The 23,508-nt window shown below is 33.8% G+C and overlaps 1 protein-coding gene across 5 annotated transcripts in view; it reads left to right on the forward strand.

The window, feature by feature from the left end:
* Positions 1 to 21,200, forward strand: part of LOC120627862 (sex-lethal homolog) — a 38,430-nt gene extending 17,230 nt beyond the window's left edge. For 4 of the 5 annotated variants that reach the window (XM_039895971.1, XM_039895972.1, XM_039895973.1 and 1 more), the window contains 5 exons: positions 130 to 311; positions 722 to 809; positions 2,180 to 2,252; positions 18,591 to 18,852; positions 20,747 to 21,200. In XM_039895971.1, coding sequence (XP_039751905.1) covers positions 130 to 311; positions 722 to 809; positions 2,180 to 2,252; positions 18,591 to 18,852; positions 20,747 to 20,792 — 651 coding nt within the window. In that variant the 3' untranslated portion in view covers positions 20,793 to 21,200. Of the gene's footprint in view, positions 1 to 129; positions 312 to 721; positions 810 to 2,179; positions 2,253 to 5,371; positions 6,219 to 18,590; positions 18,853 to 20,746 lie in introns of those variants that run through there. The other variant, XM_039895975.1, reaches the window with a different exon arrangement.
* The last annotated feature ends 2,308 nt before the right edge of the window (positions 21,201 to 23,508 follow it).

Below are 23,508 nucleotides of genomic sequence, written 5' to 3' on the forward strand. Positions count from 1 at the left end.
CTTCGACTTTCATATCTGCACCTATCATGCAATTAGAAAATTCATGTACATTAAGTACATGAATTTTCTGCGAGTTTCCTGTTTTCACAGTTAGAATTGATAAAAAACAAACTTTTTATTTTATTTTAGGTATCATATGCGCGTCCATCCGGTGAAGATATAAAGGAGACGAACCTTTACGTCACAAATCTTCCTCGAGCCATCACGGAGGAGCAGTTGGAGACCATATTCGGCAAATACGGGCGAATAGTACAGAAACACATATTAAGGGATAAGAATAACGGCAACCCCAGGGGTGTGGCCTTTGTTAGGTAAGTTTATTACAGTAGGTTGCCCAAAATTTTGCCCAAAAGCCTTCCTCGTTGAACTCACTTAATTATTCTCAGCTTGTTACTTAAGTATATTAATTAAAGCTGCGGCCTCAGAAACCTACCTTGTTGTACCTCAATTGGAAACTACTGGATTCATAAAAAGTATAGCTTTTCTTTGAGGGCTAACGTTAAGATTTTTGCCAAATTCATCTTATTAATCTGTAATAATCTAATTGCAATATGATTGTTTAGTAATAAGAATAACTTTGCTCATATTATTAGTATAGATTAGATAAAGATCCGGACCAAGAAGTGTTCCTTGCGGTACGCCAATATATAGTTTTTTAACATTTTACTAAGATAATTGCCTATGTACATATACACATAATTAAAGCGTATTTTGTCGGCAGGTTTGATAAGCGTGAAGAGGCTCAAGAGGCAATAGCGGCGCTTAACAACGTCATACCGGAGGGCGGTACCGAACCGCTTTGTGTTAAGGTTTGTCTTAATATTAGTATAAATGCTACTGTCATAACTCACTTCAATAATACTGTATCTGTAACCTAACATTTAACTTGTTTATCTTAACATTTTCTCATATTGTTAGTGATTAAATCTTTCTCTTTATCAATCCATAAATTAACATTGTCGTGTTTTGTATCATTCACTCTCTATTGCGCTTTTTAGTGACCCAGATAACTCTTAATCTGTATTTTCTTAAAAAATATTTTATGCTTGCAATAAACAATCTTTCGCTTTTTAAATGTGTCTGCGAGAATTATGTCTTTCTGCTCACCACTCTGGGGTTTTTACGCTACTAATGTATCAAATTCTATGCGTGACTCGTCCGCTTTGCTATTACAACCATGTTCGCGATCACCAATTCGTCGGCTCAGCGTGGTGATTATGGGTAAACCCCTTCCATTGGGAGACGCATTTAGTCCGGCTGAGGACTGTGTAGGTTATTGATGATTCCCGGCAAAGTTTGTTGTGGGTTTCTTCTCAGACCAGGACGCGTTTGGAAAACATCGTAGCTTTAGTATTAAGTTTACGCATATGGTTATCGCCATCATCTCACTACCGTGTTATTCTCATGTTATGTTGCGTACATCAAAAGTGCCAACTATGGGCGGTCCTACTTGCGGAATAAAGATATTTTTGACTTTTACTTTGACGCACACGCAATTTTGCTGAATATCCTTTTTCCTAATCCTAATGTTGTTTTAGTTTTATATTCAAAAAAGGACCGACCCATTCTTGGTGTTAAACTCACTGCCAACGAAAATTGGGATCTATGTGAATATGATATATTCCCCTTCAATTATTAGTTCGTAATCAAATAATGTATGTTAAAATTGAGTAGAGAATTTAATATTTTCATTTTTCCATTCTTATTGCATTTCATTATTTCTGTCGCTTTTGCTTCTTGCCCATTAACTGTGAAATCATTTGGTCCTTGTTTGTGCATGCAACCAATTGGCTGGGGGGTTGGGGTCTAAATTGCCCCCCTACGCGCATTAGCCGGGGGTCACGACAGTGGGGGAGGTGCGGGGCAGTGCACGTCGGCGGCTGCACAGCGACACAACGGTGCGAACGCGAAACTACCTTTACTATTAAACAAACCACCTTTATTCATCATCGTCGTTTTTTTAACAACCGATGCAAAAACGACGGGGTGTTATATATTTTTGACGTGTCTGTGTGTGTCAAATAAATAAATACACTCTATCCATAATTATTCAGTGTTCTTTAGCGCAATTCTAAACTATTGGGTTGTTCTTTTTACGCAGTCGGGTTTTATATTTTTTAATTTTATTTGTTTATAATATTAGTATACACGTATTGTAATATAGAAATTAAAATTTCAGATAGCGGAAGAACACGGCAAACAGAAGGCGGCATATTACGCCGGATGGGCGGCGGGCTTCCATCACAATCGAGGTAAGACGACAATAATTTTCGAACTCAAAAATATATTGTGTTTATAACATTTTAAACGGCGAGTTTTTAATTTACTTTATTAAACTATCGAGGAAATACATATTCAAAATGCATTACCTATTGAGTAGTATATCTTATATTATTTTACTAACACGGTTGAGTTGATTGTGCATCTGAAGAGACAAGAGAATAGTAGATTGTTAAAATGAATGAATGCCTCATGTTACGGTCGCCGGGATGGATGCCAAGCGTAACGGGAGATTTAAGACTAGAGCGGGAGTCGCATCTAAAATCCTGAGTGGCTCAGGGGCACCCAACACTATATACAACGTGTAACGGAATTACGAAATACCATCCAAGGGTGTATAAGAATACTGCATAAGGAATCTCCCTGTAAAAATATTAAATAAAAAGAAGCATATTTATTTTTGCATACAAAAATTCAAAACATTTTAAGTGTTTACTTATGACAACCCTATTGACGACAAAAGACCGACACGTGCATGGTGCCTACGTTACGCAAAAATAAAATCAAGTGACAGAAGTCACTTGATTTTATTTTTGCACGTGATGCTAGGACTGTAACTGATTTCTTTCAGTCAAAACTATGCCAATGCAGTACTCAAAAAATATTAGCGTTTCGGTTCAGCAGATAAGTCTCAGAGACCTGAGACTGAAATAATGTACCTATAAAGCTTCTGAAGTATTATTTCGGTTTTCATTTACACGTTCTATATACTCTGTGGTTTACGCTTCACGGGACCTGACGAGTGACAGTTATGCCATGGTTGATCGAAGCGAGACAGCTACACTCAAGGCACGCGAGTCAGAGGAGGCCGAAGCGAGATAGCTATAGTAGAAGTAACACAAGTTTTCGTCGGATGTTTCTTTATTCAAGTAGCATTATAACATATATATTATACTAGCTATTGCCCGCGACTTCGTCTGCGTTTGATTTCGTTTTTTGATGTAGCATTCAATTTAGTTGTTCTTCTAAAAAAAAAATTTAAGAATTCATTATAGCTAAGCCTTAAATGAGGGGCTCCATCTCCAATCCCATTCATCAGATCAACACAAAGTTTGGGCAAAATTAAACACATATTTTAACCTCTATAGTACAAAAATAATTCTTTAAATCGGTTTTAATTTGTCGGAATTATGGTGTAAAATCGTCAAATACTCATCCTCTCTCCCAAAGGAACCGAGATTAATGTCGGGATAAAAAGTATCCTATATTATTTCTAACACTTCCAAGAATATGTGTACAAAGTTTCATGAGGATCGGTTAAGTAGTTTTTGCGTGAAAGCGTAACAAACAAACTTACATTGACATTTATAATATTAGTAGGGATATATGTGGTATAATTTAATAGTAACTGGCAGATTATTATTTATTGTTGTTTAGTAACTGGCAGTTTATTATAATTGTCACTCGAGATGTTTTTTGAAAAACAAAAACATTAAAAAATATGGACTGTGAGAGAGTATTGTAAAATAATAGAAAGTTATTTGTTGTGTTTGTATCAAGAAATAGGCAAAAATAAGTGTTTCGCCCCAATTTTATAAATATCCCACATATATTATTGAAGCATTATAGTTATATACATTATTAAAATTTACATAACATGCTGCATTGTCGAATTAGGATAACTTTTTCCTGTAATGACTAAAATGTAAGATTGGAAATAAATAAATAACCTTACAACCCCGCTAAGGCTTCTATACATTATCTTTAGATAACAGGCAGGCAAAGGACGTTGGAAAAAACTGCCGTAACATGCTCGATTTATGGTTTTTTTTCCCTCGCGTGGCGTTGCATATCTAAGTTGAGCGGGGAATTAAAAGCAGCTATATGTTCGTGCAGCTATATGTATGCAGCTAGGTGTACAGTTAACTCAATCGTGCTTTAGGATTTATGAAATGAGAGTTGCCTATTGAAAAAAGTATCTATTGAAATAAGAGTTGCCTCCGCCGCGTGAAGTCGTTCGTCTTTTAACAAAGATATAATTTTAATGCGTCAAAAGTTTAAAGACAATAAAATCGCTTTTTTTTTTACTTTTGTCGATATCTACAATCCACAAACTAAAGGAAAAAGATAGAACGGAGGCCGTCAAGCTAAACACCCTGGATTCTGACACACATTGGTACTTTTAAAGCAAGATTGAATAGGCATCTTCTGGGCAAGCGGGTCACATTTTAGGCAACATAGTGAGATTTTAAAATAAAATATGTAGGTACTCAAAGGCGTTCAAATAACAGGATTTGTAACATTTATTTGTTGAATTTTAAGTAGTTTTTCTCCTAATGATTAATTTAATTGCATTTCATTATTAACCGCTTCACTGATTTTATTTATAATTCAACTTTTATTTAAAAACCAAATCTGTTAATACCGCAAAGTTATTGAATAAGACTAATCTGTAAATTACCCCTAACTTTCTTATTCAAAGTCTATATCGATCAATTAAGTGTACGAAACATTTAAGTGTTCTCCCGGTAATAAAACAAAGTCAAATGAGTAAGCCAAGTGTTGCTCTGTTAAAAACAAAAAAAAAAATAACAACCGGCTAAGTTTGTTGTCGGCTTCTTCTTAGACCAGGGCGCGTTCGGAACCCTCGTAGCTTTAGTTTTAAGTTGACGAATTTATTTATCGCCATCAACTCACTCCTATGTCATATTTTACATGTAATGTACACATCAAAAGTGCCATCTATTTGCCTATTTGAATAAAGAAATATTTGACTTTGACTTTGTTTCTAGGCGACGGTTTTCCACATACCATCAGAGTCATCTTCTCCAAACGCGTCTCTTTAAATGTATTACAATTGTTGCTCATAGTGTTGCGATATATTGGTCTCTGCAACACAAACGCACTTGACTCGACTTTAACGAAAATGTTGGCTAACTTTTATGTTCGCTGAGGCAACGTCTATCTTTTTCTTTTCCTTTGTGGGGTGCAAAACAAAGTCTACGTATTGCGTATAATTTAATGCAATAGTTTTTAAATAACACTAATCTTTTATTAATCAAGTGGTAAAATAAGATAGATATAAGCTAAAATGCTATAATAATACTAAGTTAATGCACGTAAAAAAAACCTTCGCACGCTGCCCGGATAGTACCACCAGTGGCACCGCAAAGGCACCACAGCCTAGACCAGCTGGATATGCTGCACCGGCAAGACTACAACCACACATACCACATGTACCAGCCCCAAAACCGGTACCGACGCGATTTCTACCAGCCGGCATATATGGCCCACCATCGTCCGTTTTGAAAAGGGCTATACTGCAAGAAGTTCCGCCTTAACGATTCGAGGATATAGGCGTTTGGACTTTAATAATCGTTTGTGTTATGTGACTGGTTTAGTGTTAAGGGTTTAGGTTTGTGCGACTCTGTTATGTTTTCTTTTTATAAAGGTTATTCGCTCTTCCCTTTTCTTTTAATTTATAGTGTGTTTAGTTACCAATCTCCTACCCCCACTCCTCTTCTCCATCGTCTCTCCCTCTCCACCTAAAAGAGAGAGTATATAGCATGATCGCGTATATAACTACGCTTTTCTGGGGATGGACGCGCTTGATGATCGATTGTTGTAGAATGATAGCGATATTATGACGATGGCAATGCTTTGTGATTGGCCGACACCCTTATTGGCCCTTAGTGGATGAAATACACAATTTGAGCGAGCGTACCATCTTTGCATCGGTTGTACGGTGTAACATGCTAGCTTATAGATTAGCTCGTTGCTCTGTGTATGCGTTTTTGCATATGCTGTGTATTAACTACACCAAATGATCCTATTACAACTTCAAGAGACCTGTACAACGATGCCACTTTGGAATGTTCGTGGACGCTGAATACGACAGCGCTGTCATTAGTAATAAAATTGCGGGTTTCTGGAAACTCCGTATATCTAATAATTCTCTGATAAAAGTCGTCGCTCATGATAGTATTTTCTTCAACGAACATAAGTTAATTTTAATAAAGTAATTTTGAATTAAAATAATTGTTTATTTCGTTCATTTGAGTTAATTTTATTGTAATTATCTTCTACCTTTTTTAACATTGGCTCCCCGAGAATTCTTTAAAATTCTTTTCTAATTCGAATTTTTTTTTTTAATCACTCTAAGTTAGCCCTCAACTGCAATCTCACCTAGTAGTGATTATGCAGTCTACGATGGTAGAGCGGGCTAACTTGTTAGGGGTATGGCATATCGGACTAACCCTTAACGATATTGTTGTTGAACAACTATTTTGTATAGCGAATATGTTACTCTATAAAAGAAATATAACAGAGTTGTGTGCTCTTAGTGTACATTTTCAAGTGAATTAAGCAAACGTCTGATAGTCGTTATCAAAATTCTGTCATTTTATATGGACGACCAAGCGTCATAATTTGACAACTATATAGCATGTGGCAGATAAACGAAACTTCGACGTCACGTCACTTGTTATTTTACGCTAACAGCGCTGTATCACAAACCATTAAATTGTAATCAAATATTAAAGGTTATTTTGCGCGTAGATACCCCTTTCCACTGTTGAAATCCTAGTGCTTTTTCTGTAATACCTAAATGTTATACCTGTTTACAAAGTTAAAATTGGTGTGGAAAATATTGTTGGTTATATATTATTTATGTATTATCTATGGTAGCTATAGACAAGTTTTTAATTTTATATAATAACCATATATGTGATAAATTTACTAGTTCTTTTGAATCATATGTATTTATGAAAATATAATAATTTATTTATTACTATAATATATTTATGTGATACATTATCTTTTAGTTTCAATTTATTTGTGTTTATGGCGTGCATTCTCAAGCTGTGTCTTTGAGTACACTATATAACATTAGTGCTTATTGATTGACTAAACGAATATAGGCAATCAAGAAAGACTGAAATATTGTCAAATATAATATGAAATTAAAAACTTGCCATTTAATTAATTATTGGTTAAGATTCCAATATATCTAGTATTCAGAATTTGATGCTGAGAATATCTTTAAGTTTAATAATAAAATGTCAACTTTAAGTTTTTTCAGGTGTATTGCAAATTTGTTTTTTTTTTTAATTATTTATTTTGAAATATCAACCAAACTGTATTTTTGACATCTTAATTCACAATACTGATATTTCATCTCAAATTCGCCTTTGACAACTATAAAACTATTATTCACTATTAAACTAAAGGGACCGAATCTCAGCACAAATTCGAAATTTCTTTATCAATGATAAATTTTAATACTCAGTGTATTGCAGAATTAGTGCACCCTAAATGAAAGGTAGGTGTTTCAAATGTAAACAAACTATTTAATCGCTGTTATTTACGTTAATTTCTTTAAATTTTACCAATTAAAGTTTGTTTCTTAATTCGTAGTATAATATTAATCGTCTTCTTTAAACATATTATGTAATTATTACGAAGTATATTTATTATAAATGATTTTCTTTCAAAGTTTGTTTATATTTGGAAACAACTCTTAAAGTGAAGTTATACTATATACTATGTGTTTATTAAATTTCTTTATATTGATAATTGTTAAAATATTTATAGAACATTATAGTCTATGGGATAAATAGTGTTATTTTGAAAGCGGTCACTCGAGTTGATCGCTCCAAAAATATCACCATCTATATTATTATAAAACAAATCTCTTAAAGATCTACCTACTGTAACGAACTTTTAGTGCATTAGTTACCTATATACTAAAATAGCTATGAGAAACGAATTCTTAGTTTTAAAACATAAGTTGTGCGACTGTCAATTTGTTCATTTTATATACGCAACACCGTCGGCCATATTTTATTAATTATTATCAAGGGTCGTGGATTGATTAATGTATAATATGCATTATGCACCAAACATTATATACGTATATAATTTTCTTCATCTTGATTATATAGATACATTTTTAGTTTACATCTTTATTAACTAGTATGTAGTGAAAAGTTAAATCCAATTTAAACATACATAATAAGTATTTCTTGGGATGGTTTTCTAGAAATAAACTTATATTATCATTTATTTATGTACCTTAATATTATATTATATGTGTGGTCGATGGTGTTGTCATATTGGCTTATGAACCACATGAAGTGCTCAATAGATTGTATTAGACTGTAAAACAGAAGTTAGACTTTTAATATAAATTATATGCATATTATTAATACGCAGTTGAATAATATTAATTTGCAAATATATAATAAGTCTACGCTAATAATAATTTATCAAAATAAGTTACATTTGTTCATATCTTATTGTAGCTTGCTTCTTCCGTTTTCCTGTGTATTTCTCTTACTATGAAGTCTTTTCCTAGCTGTGAGACATTCCAGACTTTATTCTTCTTTTCTCTTTCAAAAGGTAGAGATAACGTTAGAGAGATTTACTGTATCATGAATGGTTATATTTATGTGCATTTTATTTTTATTTTATGTTTAATTCTAATTTATAGCAATGCGTTTAGATAAGTTGATAACGGTCACACTTCAATGACATTTCTCATACGACCTAATTATTTAAAGAAGGATTTTAATCCTAAATCCATTAAAAAAAATGTGTTGTGTATGAGAAAGTTTAAATTTCACACATTGGAGAACTCGTGGCAGATATCTCTTAAGAGATAAGTTGTCCCTTTGCATGCTTGTCCTTTTAAATGTTTGTTACATTCTAAATAAATAAATAACTTATTTGGTTTTGGTCACAGGTAGCTAAACTTTCACGATTAGTCGGACACTTGCCATGTATTTTTTATTTTATATTTAATTTTTGAAAACCCATTTGTTTTTGACAGCTTGTATAGTGGTACTCACTTTGAAATATGCCAACTTCATGAAAGTTTAAAGTCAACCTGCTTGCTGACATTTCAATGCCATAGAGTATCAAGGCTTTATTTGTATTTGATTTTTTTGTTTCACGTATTTAGAGTGTCAGCGGCTCCCAGAGACTCGTTAAGTACCCACTCTGTACTTAAAAATATTTAGATACACGACATTTTTATTATAATTCTAATTGAACAGTAATTCTTATTTTTTTGGATATTTATATTTAAATTTATTACTATAATTATATAAACAAAGTATAGAAAGGTTTTCCAGTTACGCATTGAATAATCAACTTATCTAAAACGTAGTAAATTAGGTACTAATGATTTCATAAAGCTTTTGTGTTTTAATTATTTTTGGATGGTGTTCTGTATTTTTAGGTCTTTAGTTGTTGTTTTGGTGTTATGTTCATATATATTTGGGAGACTCGAGTGACGGAGAACTCAGGTTTATTTCTAATTTAGTATGGCGGTCCGCCCGGCTAGATCTAGTTAACTGATAAGACAGTTCTCCTAAACTCGAGCCGGTTACATTGACAATATGCAACGGTGATTCGAATGTTTAGTAGTTATTACGGAGTCTATGACTGTTATCCCTCAACTATTCTTAACTTCCGTCTTTCCGTGGAGGGTGCCAGTATGAGCTAAATTACAATAGAAATTTAGTTATAATCCCAAATCTAAACTTGGATTTACCGATACGTATTATTTGTAGGTTAAATCTCTATGCACTATCACCGTATCCATTAATAGTTTCAAATTTAGTTTAAGGGTACGAAAGCTCGGGTTCATTTAGACATCTTTAGATTATAAAATACATACATATTATATGATACACATACAAAACAATGTATCGGAGTTTTGTTATCACACTTCTGATGATGATTGTTTTCGTTTTGCAAACATTAACATTAATGGCTCAAATGGGTGTAAGTGTTTTGTATGTAAATATGAATATAGTTAAATCTGGCACCCGTCCATTCCTGTTAACCCAGTCTTCTTAGTTTAGTAAGTGTAATTAACTATATATTAATATAACTAACTTACGTGGAAGTAGATAATGTATATTGTAAGTTCAGTATGAAAATCTGCAATGATGTAAAATAATAAAGTATATAATAAAGATAAGTTTCCTTGAAACATAATTCCCGGTGGATGCGTGGAATGGGAATTAATATTTTTAATTATGATTAAGTCTTGTGGGGGGAGGGGGTGGATAGAATATATCGTCATGTTCTTAGAAGAATTGCGGTACCTAATGTTTTTTTTTTCCAAGATTTTTTTGTGCATAGTGGTAGTTCAAGTGCCAGAGAATAACATAGGCATCATCGTCATCAGTTATGTTATTTTGTATATTAAAAAATATATGAATCTGCTACAAGAACTGTAAAAATGCAATAAAAGAAGCGAAATAAAATCTTTTCTACGATCATGACGATATTATTCCGCCTTCCAAAACGCAATGTAGGTTTATAAGGGTCATCGTTGGTAGATTTTCACACCGAACGTGGACCGTAGGTATAGTATGCTAGATCTAGTTAACAAAATTGAATTGTGCCTAATGCTTACTTTATAAGTGTATATCTATACGAGTTATTGAGGGTTTGAATGGGTATTTTGACACTAGTCAATATGATAAAACCTATATCAAAAGAGTTATCAGCGTTTTAATGGTTTCTATTACTCTACAAGTTCGTTTCGCCTGCAATATCAACTTACTTGGTAAGTAATGTACTTAGTTATATTGAACCCATACTTCTTTCGGTTTCTACAAGGCAACGTAGCGGTACGCTAAATAGCTTTGCGGCACATGTGTCAGTAGAATGGTAACAAGCCACCACCGAAGCCTCCCAAAAGACAAAGTCAACGAAAACGGCTTGGTAATGAAAACCTACAAAGTCCGTCTCGTTTTGGGCCGTACACACGCAGTTATTCACCTTCTGTACCTCGAAATCAACCGAGATTTTATTTGAAGATGCAAGAAAATAACACAGATGTTATTTGTCTTTCCTTTCACGTCAAAGTCTGTTTACATCAGTTATTTAATTTCATTGAACTTTGTTTAGATATTATAGCGTTATAGACTTGTTATATCTCGGTTTTGTTGATTTGTCCTATCAAATATATTAAAACGCTTATAACTTGAAACTTCACTGATGGAATTTATTTGTAACTCATTGTTCACTATAAATTTTAGCCTATATATTCATTTAAAACTGTCATTATTTATTATATTGGTGTTATTTGCGTGTTGTGTTATTTGGTATTTATATTATTTAGTATATTGGTTATATAAAGCAATAAACAATGAATTTTATGTAAACTTGAGAATGTTATTATGAATATATGAAATTTGATGAAAGAAAACCGTGTGCGATTTTCAACAAACTCTTGTCTTGATATCATTATTTTCATTTAATATTATTTAAATACAGTAAGAACTAATCACATTAACTGATTCCAAATCGATATATGAGTTCATAAAAATGTCTGCCATACAGCGGTAGCGAGCCGAACTGTTACGGGGAATGGCTGTTATATTGTTATAATATACTGTTATATCAAAGTTATAGTCTTAATCGGTTTCTACGCGGCATTGTGCCGGAACGCGTCAACGCTTGGCGGCATGTCTTTGTCCTTACGGTCGTTACAAGCTACGGCCAAACGACGATTTATAAAAATGAAATAAAAATGCCATACATAAGTGTATGAAAAAACAATATCGTTTATATTCTATAATATACTCTCTTGATAAGGATGCTTAAAAAGATTACCTAGTTAATGAAGAATACAAAAAAAATGTCATTGGGTTACGAAATAAAAGCTTTTTTTTTTTTTTTTTTTAAATCTAATTTAAGTAATTTCTTAAATTACCTTGTTTATTAATACCGATGAGGTAATGGATAGCGTGAAAGCGCAGCGTATGATATTTAAATGAATAAGTGAAATGAACTGACATAATTTTTTACAACAAGTTATTGGCCATAGAAAATTCATTGTATATTTGCTGATTATTTGAATATAATTTAGTATTTTACGAATAAAATTTTATTTATGGTACATTTAAGATAATTTCACACATTTAATTTGTAAGTCAAACGTTTAATTGTGAAGATTGGGATAGAACTGTAAAATTCCGTATGAATAAATGAGTATTTATATTGTTACTTTTAATGTATAACGTTCCTTGAAGAAATAATGTTATTTCGATTTGCAGTAGTGATTTAAAAAGCGAACAGTGGTGATGTGACGCAATGAATTCACACTTAATTTTTTCTTACACGTCTTATTCAGTTTAACGTTCGTCGTTTTGATACTATAAAAAAATAGTAAATGCATGCATTCATAAAGAATATCTTTTTTTCTTTTATTTGTTTTTTTTTGCTTTTATTTTTTAAATCATAAAGCCATACTTTACACTAAAAAGTAATGAAAAGATAGTTTATACATAATAAGACCAGTTAGAAAAAATAGCCATTAGATATATTGCGTTATTGATCTCTTTTTATAACGTTATAACGATTAAAAATGACGATATATTAAATTCTAGTTTGAAAAAATATTGTTACTGCTTTGTAAACACTTTTTACGTCTTAGCTTTAGCGATAATATAATTGGCCTTACTATATTATGAATGGCGTGCTTACAGACGGTCGGCACTTCGCCGACGGCAGGGCCAACTGACGACGGCAGCCGTCGACACGTCAACGGCGGGAATCCGCAAGGGCAACTGGTCGACGGCTGCCGTTGGCGGGTCCTCTGTATTTGACTGGACTAAGAAAGATATACAAATGTTACACTCTAGGTAAAATATTTCTTCACAGTCCATACTAGTTTTGAGGGCGTGAGAACATTTTTATGCGATTCAAACAAAATGCAACCTACAAATTCCATTCCGTTCTGATGTGGTTATGGCAAACTTGAACTTTATTTGCCCACTTTATCTGTACAATTAATTATTATTTTAGAAAAATAAATCACATTGAAAGTGTCGTAAAGTTTTGTCTTAAGTATTGTGTTATAAAAGATGAAGGGCGTAATGTAATGTTTACGTTAAGGGCGCCGGGATAGATTCAGACTTCAGAGTAGCGAATTTAGGGGCGCCTAAGACGACGAAAGCAATTGAATTCTATAATAAAAAATAATATACATTTATAGAGGTAGGAGATAAGTTTTGGAAGATTTATTCAATAATCTAAACTCTATGGTTCTTGTTTCGCGAGCTCTTGCGAGTGAATAGGATGCCAACAGTGATCGAATCGACACAGCAACATTCAAGTAATAGGTTTCAGTATAACGTTACTACCCCGTTTTATGAATGTAATGACGTACTTACCTTTAGATAACAGGTGTTGTAATCTTGTGGAAAAATATCCTCACGCCCTTAGTGCCTCATTAATAAATGTAGCATAACGTAAGAATGATTACGCAGTGATTTGTTAGACTTTAACTCACAGCATGAAAAAAAAACATTGGAGAACTAATCCAACGTTATGCCACGTTCATCGATAATGCCCTTAAGATTTTTTTTTAATTTAAAATATAGACATAACTATTTTTTCTTTACTTTATAAGTTAGTAACATTCCTAACAAAGATACAATTCAGATGTTCAATGTACTAGGAAATTTAAATTTCAAATGTGTTTTAAAGAAAATAATACTATGTACCTACTATATTTTCCTTATAATACGGTGTATCCATTAAAAATAGGTTAGACAAAAAGTCTCGAAGACAAACCTTTTGTTGAAAGGGCCGGAATGACACTTAATTATCCCTTTTTCTTACACGCAGCAACGTGGAAGTTTGTTCACATTTTTCATCTCAGCTAGCTAGCTTTGCTTCAATACCTTACCTATTTTGTCAGCTAAAACGTAATTTCAGTTTCCCGATTGGCAGTCACTTGTCTTTTATTGTTTACAATGTTTTACCTTAACTTCATACGGCGAACTTCGTAAGGTTTACATATGCTTTATTCTACACATAAAACATATATATCTTTTCTAAATTTATAGTTTTGTTTAGTACCAAAAATTATATATTACAATAAAAAGGACACGTGCCTAAATAAGGACAACTTATGTCTAAAAAGCAATAAAAAATATGATAAAATGCATAAGAATTACGGGTACTCGTATCCATCGACTTGCCGGTTTCTTGATACACTTCAAATGTGTCTCATACGCCGACTATGCACGTAGACTGCCCACACTTCGAACAATCATGTGGCCAGATGCCGCGATATAAAATAGTAATGTCACGATTCGGAAACATCACACTTGGCATTTTTGGATTACCGGCATGACGTGTGGGAAATCCATGTTCACTATTTTTGTCACAGAACAATATGTTCAACAGTCAATCCGTTATACTAACCTATCTTAATGGACACATGTTTTTTCAAGTACCTAGTTGCGCTTAGTCTCCTAATATTTAGATTAACGAAATATTTAGTGATTCCACAATAATTTTACAGATATAGAATAATAATAATAATAATAATAGTAATAATATTCAATATATTTTATTAAATATATTTAAAAATTATTTTCTGACTTACTATACCTACTTGTATTTCATACTTGTTTTCAAATATTCATATTATATAGTTTCGTGTATTTTTCCTAAAGAGTAATTTAATAAGTAATAGTTGTTATATTTTTTTAATTGCTTTCCTTAGTCCCTCCTCGAGTTTTTGGTAAAATTATTAATTGGTTTTTGGAGAATTAGTGCCTTTATACATGACGCATTTGCAAAACTGATTTAGTAAACTTATGCAATAGTTAAAATAGGAAGTAGTACTTGATGGTACAATTTTCATGCCTTGATAGTTTTCGAGAACCGAAACACAATAACTACAGAGTAAAATAAACATAAGAATTCTCGTTTTTAAACCGGAGCTTGTTCGTGCATTTACAGTCAGCGCCTCTAAAGAAAACTTCATTAAATAAAATGTACAACTTTAAAACAATGTGCTATTAAAGGTCCATTAGTACTCAGAAGTTATAATGTTTAGATACTGGAAAACTAATGGAGTATGCAATCAAACAAAGCGAATATGAAATTGGATGTAAAGCGTTTGTTGCACGTAAAAGAAACGTCGTGTGCAGAGGCCCTAAATTTACCGTTAATCAAATAAGTAGGTCATGTATGGTGTTAATCTTTTCGTCCTTAGATATTTTTGTCACATGAAACCTTTGAATTAGATATCCTCAACGTATGACTGACACTTTTCAAAACAGATCGCACCAAAATGTAGATTCCGTTATTCGTATATAATCTTGTCTTGAATGACGTGTCTTTAAGACTCAATGTGCGCGTATATAGTTCATATAACGCTTTATATGAATTAGTGTGATTAAATTTCCACAGTAAACAGTACGCTTATTTTGCTTTAGTTCGCAAAAATCAGGCAAATCTGAAGAAATTTAAAATTGCACCGTGCAGATTTGCCTAGTTATCGCGGATCATTATATATCATGGAATTTTTTTCATCTGTATTTTGCTTCAGTATTGCGGATCATTGTATTCCAAATAAATAAGTTTTATATGTATTTTGCTTCATTTAATGTGGGATTTGTTGCCTGAAAGGCGAGCAATGGTGCAAGCAGCGTCTAGTGCGATCCCGCCCTTTACTTTCTCATAAAGGGTCTTCTTTAATTTGTCTTTAGCTTGCAGTTCCCATCCTACCAGCGTGATAGACCTGCGCGGACAGAGGTTATTCAGCTAAGAAGTAAAAGCTGGTATCGTCACCACAACCTAGACGGGTTTCTTCTTTTATTTTTACTGTTACGAGATTCAGTAGGAAATAGGGTATTTGAGGAATCTTCCAGTTTTAGGGAAGCCAGTTTTTAATCTGGTGTACTTTAGCAGTATTAGATATATAAAACTGAGAACTTTATATACAAGAGATTGCCCAATTGAGAATGCCCAATCCTTGAGCACAGTCCCTCATACTGACGCGTACGAATACCCCATTTGTCTTAACCTAAAATAGGACTAAGTCGCTTTCAAATAACACAGTACACTAAGGCAAAGAGTAAAAACTTCTCTATTCCACCATTACTACTAAAACCTGAACAAATTTGAATGTATAAGGTATCTTTAGACCCCTCAAATTATTCCGAATGACACCGAAGGAAAAAAACCAAAGTCAGTGATGAAAAATTAAATTCAACATGTTTAGTGGTTCTCAATTAATTTAATTGCGTTCTTTCGTCATATGACTTTAGGAATAATCATAGGATGCATCATCATAGTTTTTTTTTTTTTTTGAAATTGCATGGAGTCGCTTTATTATGTTGCGATCTGTTTAGATGAGTGTGTCTTAATTGAATTATAATAAGCACTGAATTATTAAATAATATGATGTTGTTTTCATCGAGGTACATTTAGGCCTATTTCATTTTAATTACACGCTTAAGTAACTAAAAATATTAGAACCTGTAACGATTCTTTTATCTAATTTGTTCTATATTTTACGATGTCTAATATAGAACAAAGTAATGGAGTCGATAATATTTCGTTATTAATACGTTAATACTTTATTTTTCAATTTAGTTTATACAAGAACGATAAAGTTTATTAGAATACGCCTCAGTCACAGATTGCGCGCGGTCTACTGTCGGCCAAATCAATCTGATTTTGAAGTTCAGAGAGATTCTCGGGTTAAATGTATTTTATTATTTGTAGGCGTACAGTTTCCTCTATACAACGTGTAACGGAATTACGAAATACTGTTGAATGGTGCATAAGTATATTTCATAAGGAATCACTCTATAAAATTTTAATTCAAAAGTCGTGTATTTATTTTTCCATACAAACTAGTTTCCATACTGTTTATTTCTGACAACCCTATTGAAGATAAAAGACCGACACGTGCATAGAACCTTCGCTACGCGACGCGTAGCTAATGAAGTGACAGGAGTCACTTGACAGTTATTTTTGCATATGTGATGCTAGGGCTGTATTTGATTTCTGTCAGTAAAAACGGTGGAAGTCACAGATAAGTCTCAGAGACAATAAACAATGTATCTCTAAAGCCTCTGAAGTATTATTTCAGTTTTCATTTACACGTTGTATAATATGACATGACATTATATAATATTTGTACTCAATTATTGTCGTTTTCATGTACACGTCGAAGTAAAATGGACCTCATCTTCCTTGTTTTAAAGTGTTATATTGTGGTGTACTAAATTTTATGTCACAAACGTACCACTAGGGGCGCTGGCTGTAATAATATGGCCAATATTAATCCTTAAATGAATGTATAGAAGGTTCATTTTCACTCTGACGTGTACGTAGTTTGATAATCGAAAACAACTGCGTGCAAACTTACACATACATGAATATTATATTCGTTTATATATGTATTGTTATAATCATTGTAAAATTGCTATATCATTATATATCATTGCTCATACGTTTAACTAATACCAAATAGATGTCTTTAAAGTAAACTTATTTAGGAATCCATTGCCTTAAAACTTTCTGTGCACTGTATTAGTTTAAAATCAATATAGTTCAATATTAAATCGTATTCATTGTAAATTGTATATAGATTTCAAGGATGTGTCGACGGAGCGAAGTGTAAAGGTATTCTTCCAAATTTTTGGCCAAACGGTAGACTTGTAAAATAAATATTATTATTACTAAAAATTTAAACGCATTTCATTTTATCGCACCGACGAAGTATTGTCCATTAAGCGAGTGAACGACTACGGTTACCATTTCTGTTTGTATTATGAAAATTAAGCTTAATTTGCTATACTCCGCGAGAAATAAAAAACGTAATATAGCAAATTAAGCTTGATTTTCGTAATATATCATGGAATTCCGCAAAGTAACGCCATTGTTTGTACGAAGTTGACCAGTTGACAATCTGTCAGTAAAGTACTTAACTTAAGCCTGAAGTCGATAATCAAGGTTATTTCAGTGTCAGTTTGGCGTAAATAAACTTATTGAATAACTTTAATAATAAGAAAGAGGCGAAGCTTTTTAATGTTCGTTTGGGACGTTCGGATCTAGATAAACTCAACTTATTTAAAATGTAACTTGCAAACGTAGCCAAATACACCTATTTTCGCTACGTTCGCTCGTTTACAAATTTCTTTAAATTAAAAGTATTGATCGTAACAGATCGGCGGCCATAAAACAGGACCATCTAAATTTGTAGTTTTTTCATAATGTACACGATATAATATTCTCAGCAAAATTAACTAAATACATACGTTTTAGAGTAATTCTGTATTCCCTTTTTTAATTTTCTTCGAAACCAATGTTTATTAGAGTGTCGATGGTTGTAATCAACCTTCTTTCAAAAACTTTCAAATCTCCTGGTTCTAAACTGTAAAATTGGTATTTAAAAATAGCAAAATCGTCACTTTTCCACGATCATGACGAGCTGTGAACAGTAAAAAGGAGAATGGGGTCGTAAAATGCATTTTTTTTACCCGAATTGAGGTTTAAAGAACTTTGTCTAATACATTTTTTTTCTAACGGTCCTTTAGGTGACTTCACCTGGAACTGCGGAACCTGCATGATGCCGGACAACTGGGACGGGTTCCCCTCGCCACCGCTACCGGGAAGCCTTCCGAATACTCCCAGGAACGGATGCAGACCTGGTGCTTGCGCCAACAGCCGGATGGGTTACCCACCGGGAAAAACTACTCCCAGATCAGGTCGCGGCAGAAACTTCCCCTGGGGTCAAGGTTATGGAAGTGAGGAGAGGTTCAAAGGCCCCAGGAGTAGGAATGGCCAGGCGCCATACTGGTAAACTAAAGTGATGCTCCTTCCTATACTACTTTAAAACAGACTAAAATAAACTTCTACTTTTTTTAAAGTAGTTAAATGATAGGCGTTAGAACCCCTAGTGCGAGATACTTCGGTTTGCAAGTTCATTGATACGATACAGTTTTCAAGTATTGAAACACTATTATAACGTTATAGGCGTGGCTGAGGAGTATAATGTAAAGCAGTCGCCCAGAGGCAAGGTTGCCCAGCAAAACTTCTTTACTAGATATGAGATTACTATACTTGATAAACTAATTCAAATACTAAATGCATCTATAAACAGTCGTATATGTGTAAGAATGAAGTTTATGTTTTTTATGTACTGGATGTACTCAGCTTAGGTCGACGTTAGGTTTGTTGAGATGATTGGACTGAGATAAGTTAGTACGTCTACGGGATAGTGGATAAAACGAGGTCCGGATTGTGACTAAAATCATAAAACTTCAGTCTCTAGAACAACTTCGGCGAAACCGTAGTGTCGAAGAAGTTTGTGAAGCTATGCCAGAAGTTTAGCAAATTCAACGTAAATTTTTAGCATTTCCTTATCACTATATCACAGAATATGTAATATATTCTGACAGGTAAATCGATAGACGCTTGCGACGTTTGAAATCTCGTACTAAGGGTGCAGCCATCAAACAAATAAAAGTATCACGGTAGGAATATGCGGTACTTGGTTAAATTTAAACCATGTTGGTGATTTGATCTCAACTTGTAAATATAGGTTTCGGAGGTCGTCCCAAGCACTTTAGGGTTTTTTTTTTGCTTTTTTTTTTCTCTGAAAGTGGATTATTTTAATTTTTTTTTTTTAATATTTTAATTTTATTTTCGAATTGATAGTGAACGGTTAAGCTGATCGCACTTTTGATATCGTTCGCAATGTTTTGTGCAGTGGCCAAAAGTCATTCCAGATTATGTTGTCTCAATGAGATACTGAAGGGCCGTCATCATCTCAAACGATTGACGTCCACTGCCTGATGAGTTAGGCCATTGGAGATGTTTCCACACACCGTAGTTTAGTGTCTTCTGCGACTATTTTTGAAATGTCCTGTACGAAAGGAGGTTTTCCGGTGCGAGATCACCATTCGCCAGCAGAAGTCTTCTGAGCTTTTTTCCTCCATTGCCAATTCAGCATCGCAGCTCCTTTCAGTTATACTAGTGCTTGCTATCCGAGGAATGCTTTCCAAATGAAAATGAAATAAAGTATTAATTATGCCAAATATGGGAGAGATTATTGGTGTTAAGGATATATCATCATCATCATAACAACCCATAACCGGCCCACTACAGCACGGGTCTCCTGTAATAAAAAGGGGCTAAGGCCGTATCCTTCAATCCTTAATTTCTTCAATCCTTATACTCCACACCAATCAGGTCTTCGGCAATGTACCCTCTACGCACGTTTCGCTCCGAAACCGGAGTATCCTCAGGAGATGTTGACTTTACAATGAATTATCGTTAAGACGTAACGACTTTGACTTTGATCTGTTTGGTATAGGATTCAATTTAGAATAAAATATAAATTCCACCATACAGATTCTCCTGCTTTTCGCGGAGCGTATCAAATTAAGCTTAATTTTCATAATATACCATGGATTTCCGCAAAGTAACGCCTGCTTCTATCCAATAGTTAAGGCCGTAGTCCACCACGCTTTCCCAGTGCGGATTGGTGGACTCCACACACCTTTGAGAACATTATGTAGAACTCTTAGGCATGCAGGTTTTCCTCACGATGTTTTCTGCGCCGTCGAAGCAAGTGATATTTTAATTGCGTTAAAAAAGGATTTGGATATATATTTACAACATATTCTCCTGATACATAAACATGCTAAATTTAAAAACTTTGAACTAATGACGTCATTCGTACTTTCAGTCATATAGTTTCAAGAGACTTTTTCATGTTACGACAACAACCTTAGCAGTGCAGACGACTAGTGCGTCACGTAGTGAACTGTGCGATCAGCTTTATATTTGTAGTGTATGAAGTAAATGAATTGCATTTTAAAATGTCGGTAATTTTTTTTTACCTGTTAAACTAAGTCGATCGGTAATAAATTTTAACTTATTAATAAATTTCATCTATTTATATGTTGTGAATAAAGATTTGCCTCAACGACAAATGTTATCAGATGACCTCATAGTATTCCAATATGGCGGATATGACACAAATACACGCCAAATAAATATACTATTAGAGGTATATCGATCGCCTTTACGTCAAGTGTATTTAGGGTAGAGGTAAGGAGAGTCATCTGTGTATATGAAAAAGTGTCGTCAAAATGTATTAAATTAGGATGGCGCCACATTTGCATCAGGGTAACTCTTAAAAGAAGCGCCAAATATAAATATTGTTAGAGTAGGCTTGAAAAATAAACAAGGAAGTACGGAGATACAAGGAAGTAAGGTTATATTTACCACAATATTTTGTACAACGTAAGTTGTTGAAATTCTCAATAATTAACTACTTTAGTCGATAATGACATTAAATTTTTTAATTCGGCATACTTCAATTCATCTAAGATTGCTACATTCATACCATACCCTGTGCATCCACCAGCGCCATTGTGGAGGATTTTTGAACTGTTATTTAGCGCAACAACTGGACACTTTCAACTTTTCTCCCATATAAGATGACTCTCCTTACCTCTACCCTCCATAGTCAAGTGTTATAGTTAACGACATGACATATCCAATATGGGGGATATGTCAGCAATGTATGCCAAGTTTATTTGTGAACTTCAGAAATAAATTTGAGTCATATTGAGTTTGGTATCGAATTTGAAGACTATGAGTTTCGTAGATTCCGAATTAGATGAACGCTAAAATTTATAGCGCGAATTTGTGTGAACGCTTAAAACTCGGATACTAGCTAAAAATTATTATAGTAAGGTTTCGAAATAGTTAAAGTAAAATGGATCTTATTGCGGCCCGAGGTCTGCGATCGGGGCCATTCGAATTGGTTCCTCTGTTATAATAATCGTGCTTTGTCACAAAAATGTCGTTGGTATATAGTTTTATACCAATACATATTCCATGGCATTACTGCAACCTTTGCTGGGCTGGACTACAACCTTTGAAATGGAATTACTCTATGGCTGTAAATGTATAGATTAAATAGTATTTGGTCTATGGATAGACAAATAATAACACATTTTTTTTTTTTTGCTTTTTATTATTTTAATTTAGTTGTGATTTTGTTGTGCATTTTTTTATTTATGCGAGCGGTAATTTAAGTTTTTCTTCTTGTTCTTATCATTTTCCTTTTTTGGGTAAATATATTTGTTCTTGCATATTATGTTCATTGAATGTATTAAATTGGGAGCAATATGGAGTGCAGTGTGCAAAATATTTTTTTTTTTAAATTTCGCGGTTGAATTTAGTGGCGGGCGGGCGGACTGATAGGAATGCATATTTGAAAAAAAAAATTGTTTCTATTCAGAATTTAATTCGTCTTTTCTGAAATAGGCTTATTCTTAGTACGTTTGAAACGTCGATCTTTGCGCTTTGCTAAGTCGAGTTTGCTGAGTTTGCTGGTCTAAGCTAGTGGTTTTTATTCGAGAATACTAGAGACCGAATGGATGTTCGGTCTCTAGTCCCCCACCAGGGGGCCTGACAGGGGCGAGGGTTACGAGGTTTTGGACCAGCAGGCCAGCACAGGTAGGAGATATAAATTGTATCCCCGATTATATCCGCTGACAAGGGATATAATTAACATATCCATCTGCTAAAATACGGTAACAGGGAATATTAGAAGTTTACCCCCGTTTATTATTACACATATATTATTTGAATTTGATTGAGTTATTTCCACTTGTGCGAGTTGAAAAAGCTGTGGGAGAAGATAATTTTTTATCCTTTCCCCGGGGAGAAAATTGTCTCCTGCCCATACTGGGTATACGAATCGTCGAAAAGTTGCCGTTCCTAACATTTGCACACTCAACTCTTTTGTTCTATAATGAAGTAATTTTAGTTATTATTTATGTACTATATTAACTCTCTCTCCGAACCCTACTTTATGTAGAGGGCTTGTAAAATTGTTTTTATTCATAATAATATTATTATTTTACTTTCTCTGTATTATAACAGGATACACATGTCTGTGGTAATAAAAGAGTACACAATTGATTATGATTTTTAATTATATTTTCTTTATAGTTTTGTTTTAATTTCTTTTTTTCTTTGTTTTCTTCGTAGTGAAAAACAGGACTTACTTTGTTGTTCATTTTATACGACGAATGCCAGCTTGATTTAAGCAAATCTAAGCTAAGGATTGACGGCAGATCAGAATACAGTTGTCACCACCCCTCTTATTCTCTCGGGTGTCGTACGAGGCGACTAAGGGAATATAACGGAGAGCGGGCAGCAGCGTCCTCTGTACAACTACTACCATCTACTGCGATCACCAACCCGTCTGCCCAGACAGAATTTATTGCCAGACATTCCCAATACCTCTTGGTCAAGACAAGGAATCAAATCATATTTTTAAATCGAAATGCCGCATCCCATACAGGCAGGTAAAACTCGGATAGTGTAGTCCCACCATAGCCCAGTACTTAAAAAAATTATCAAAGACTTCTTTGAAAAAGCAGTCCTACACCCCAGCCCCCTAGTGGTCAAGGCGTCCTAGACGCTGAG

Source organism: Pararge aegeria, chromosome 12, assembly GCF_905163445.1.
Source record: "Pararge aegeria chromosome 12, ilParAegt1.1, whole genome shotgun sequence".
Classification (NCBI taxonomy): Eukaryota; Metazoa; Arthropoda; class Insecta; order Lepidoptera; family Nymphalidae; genus Pararge; species Pararge aegeria.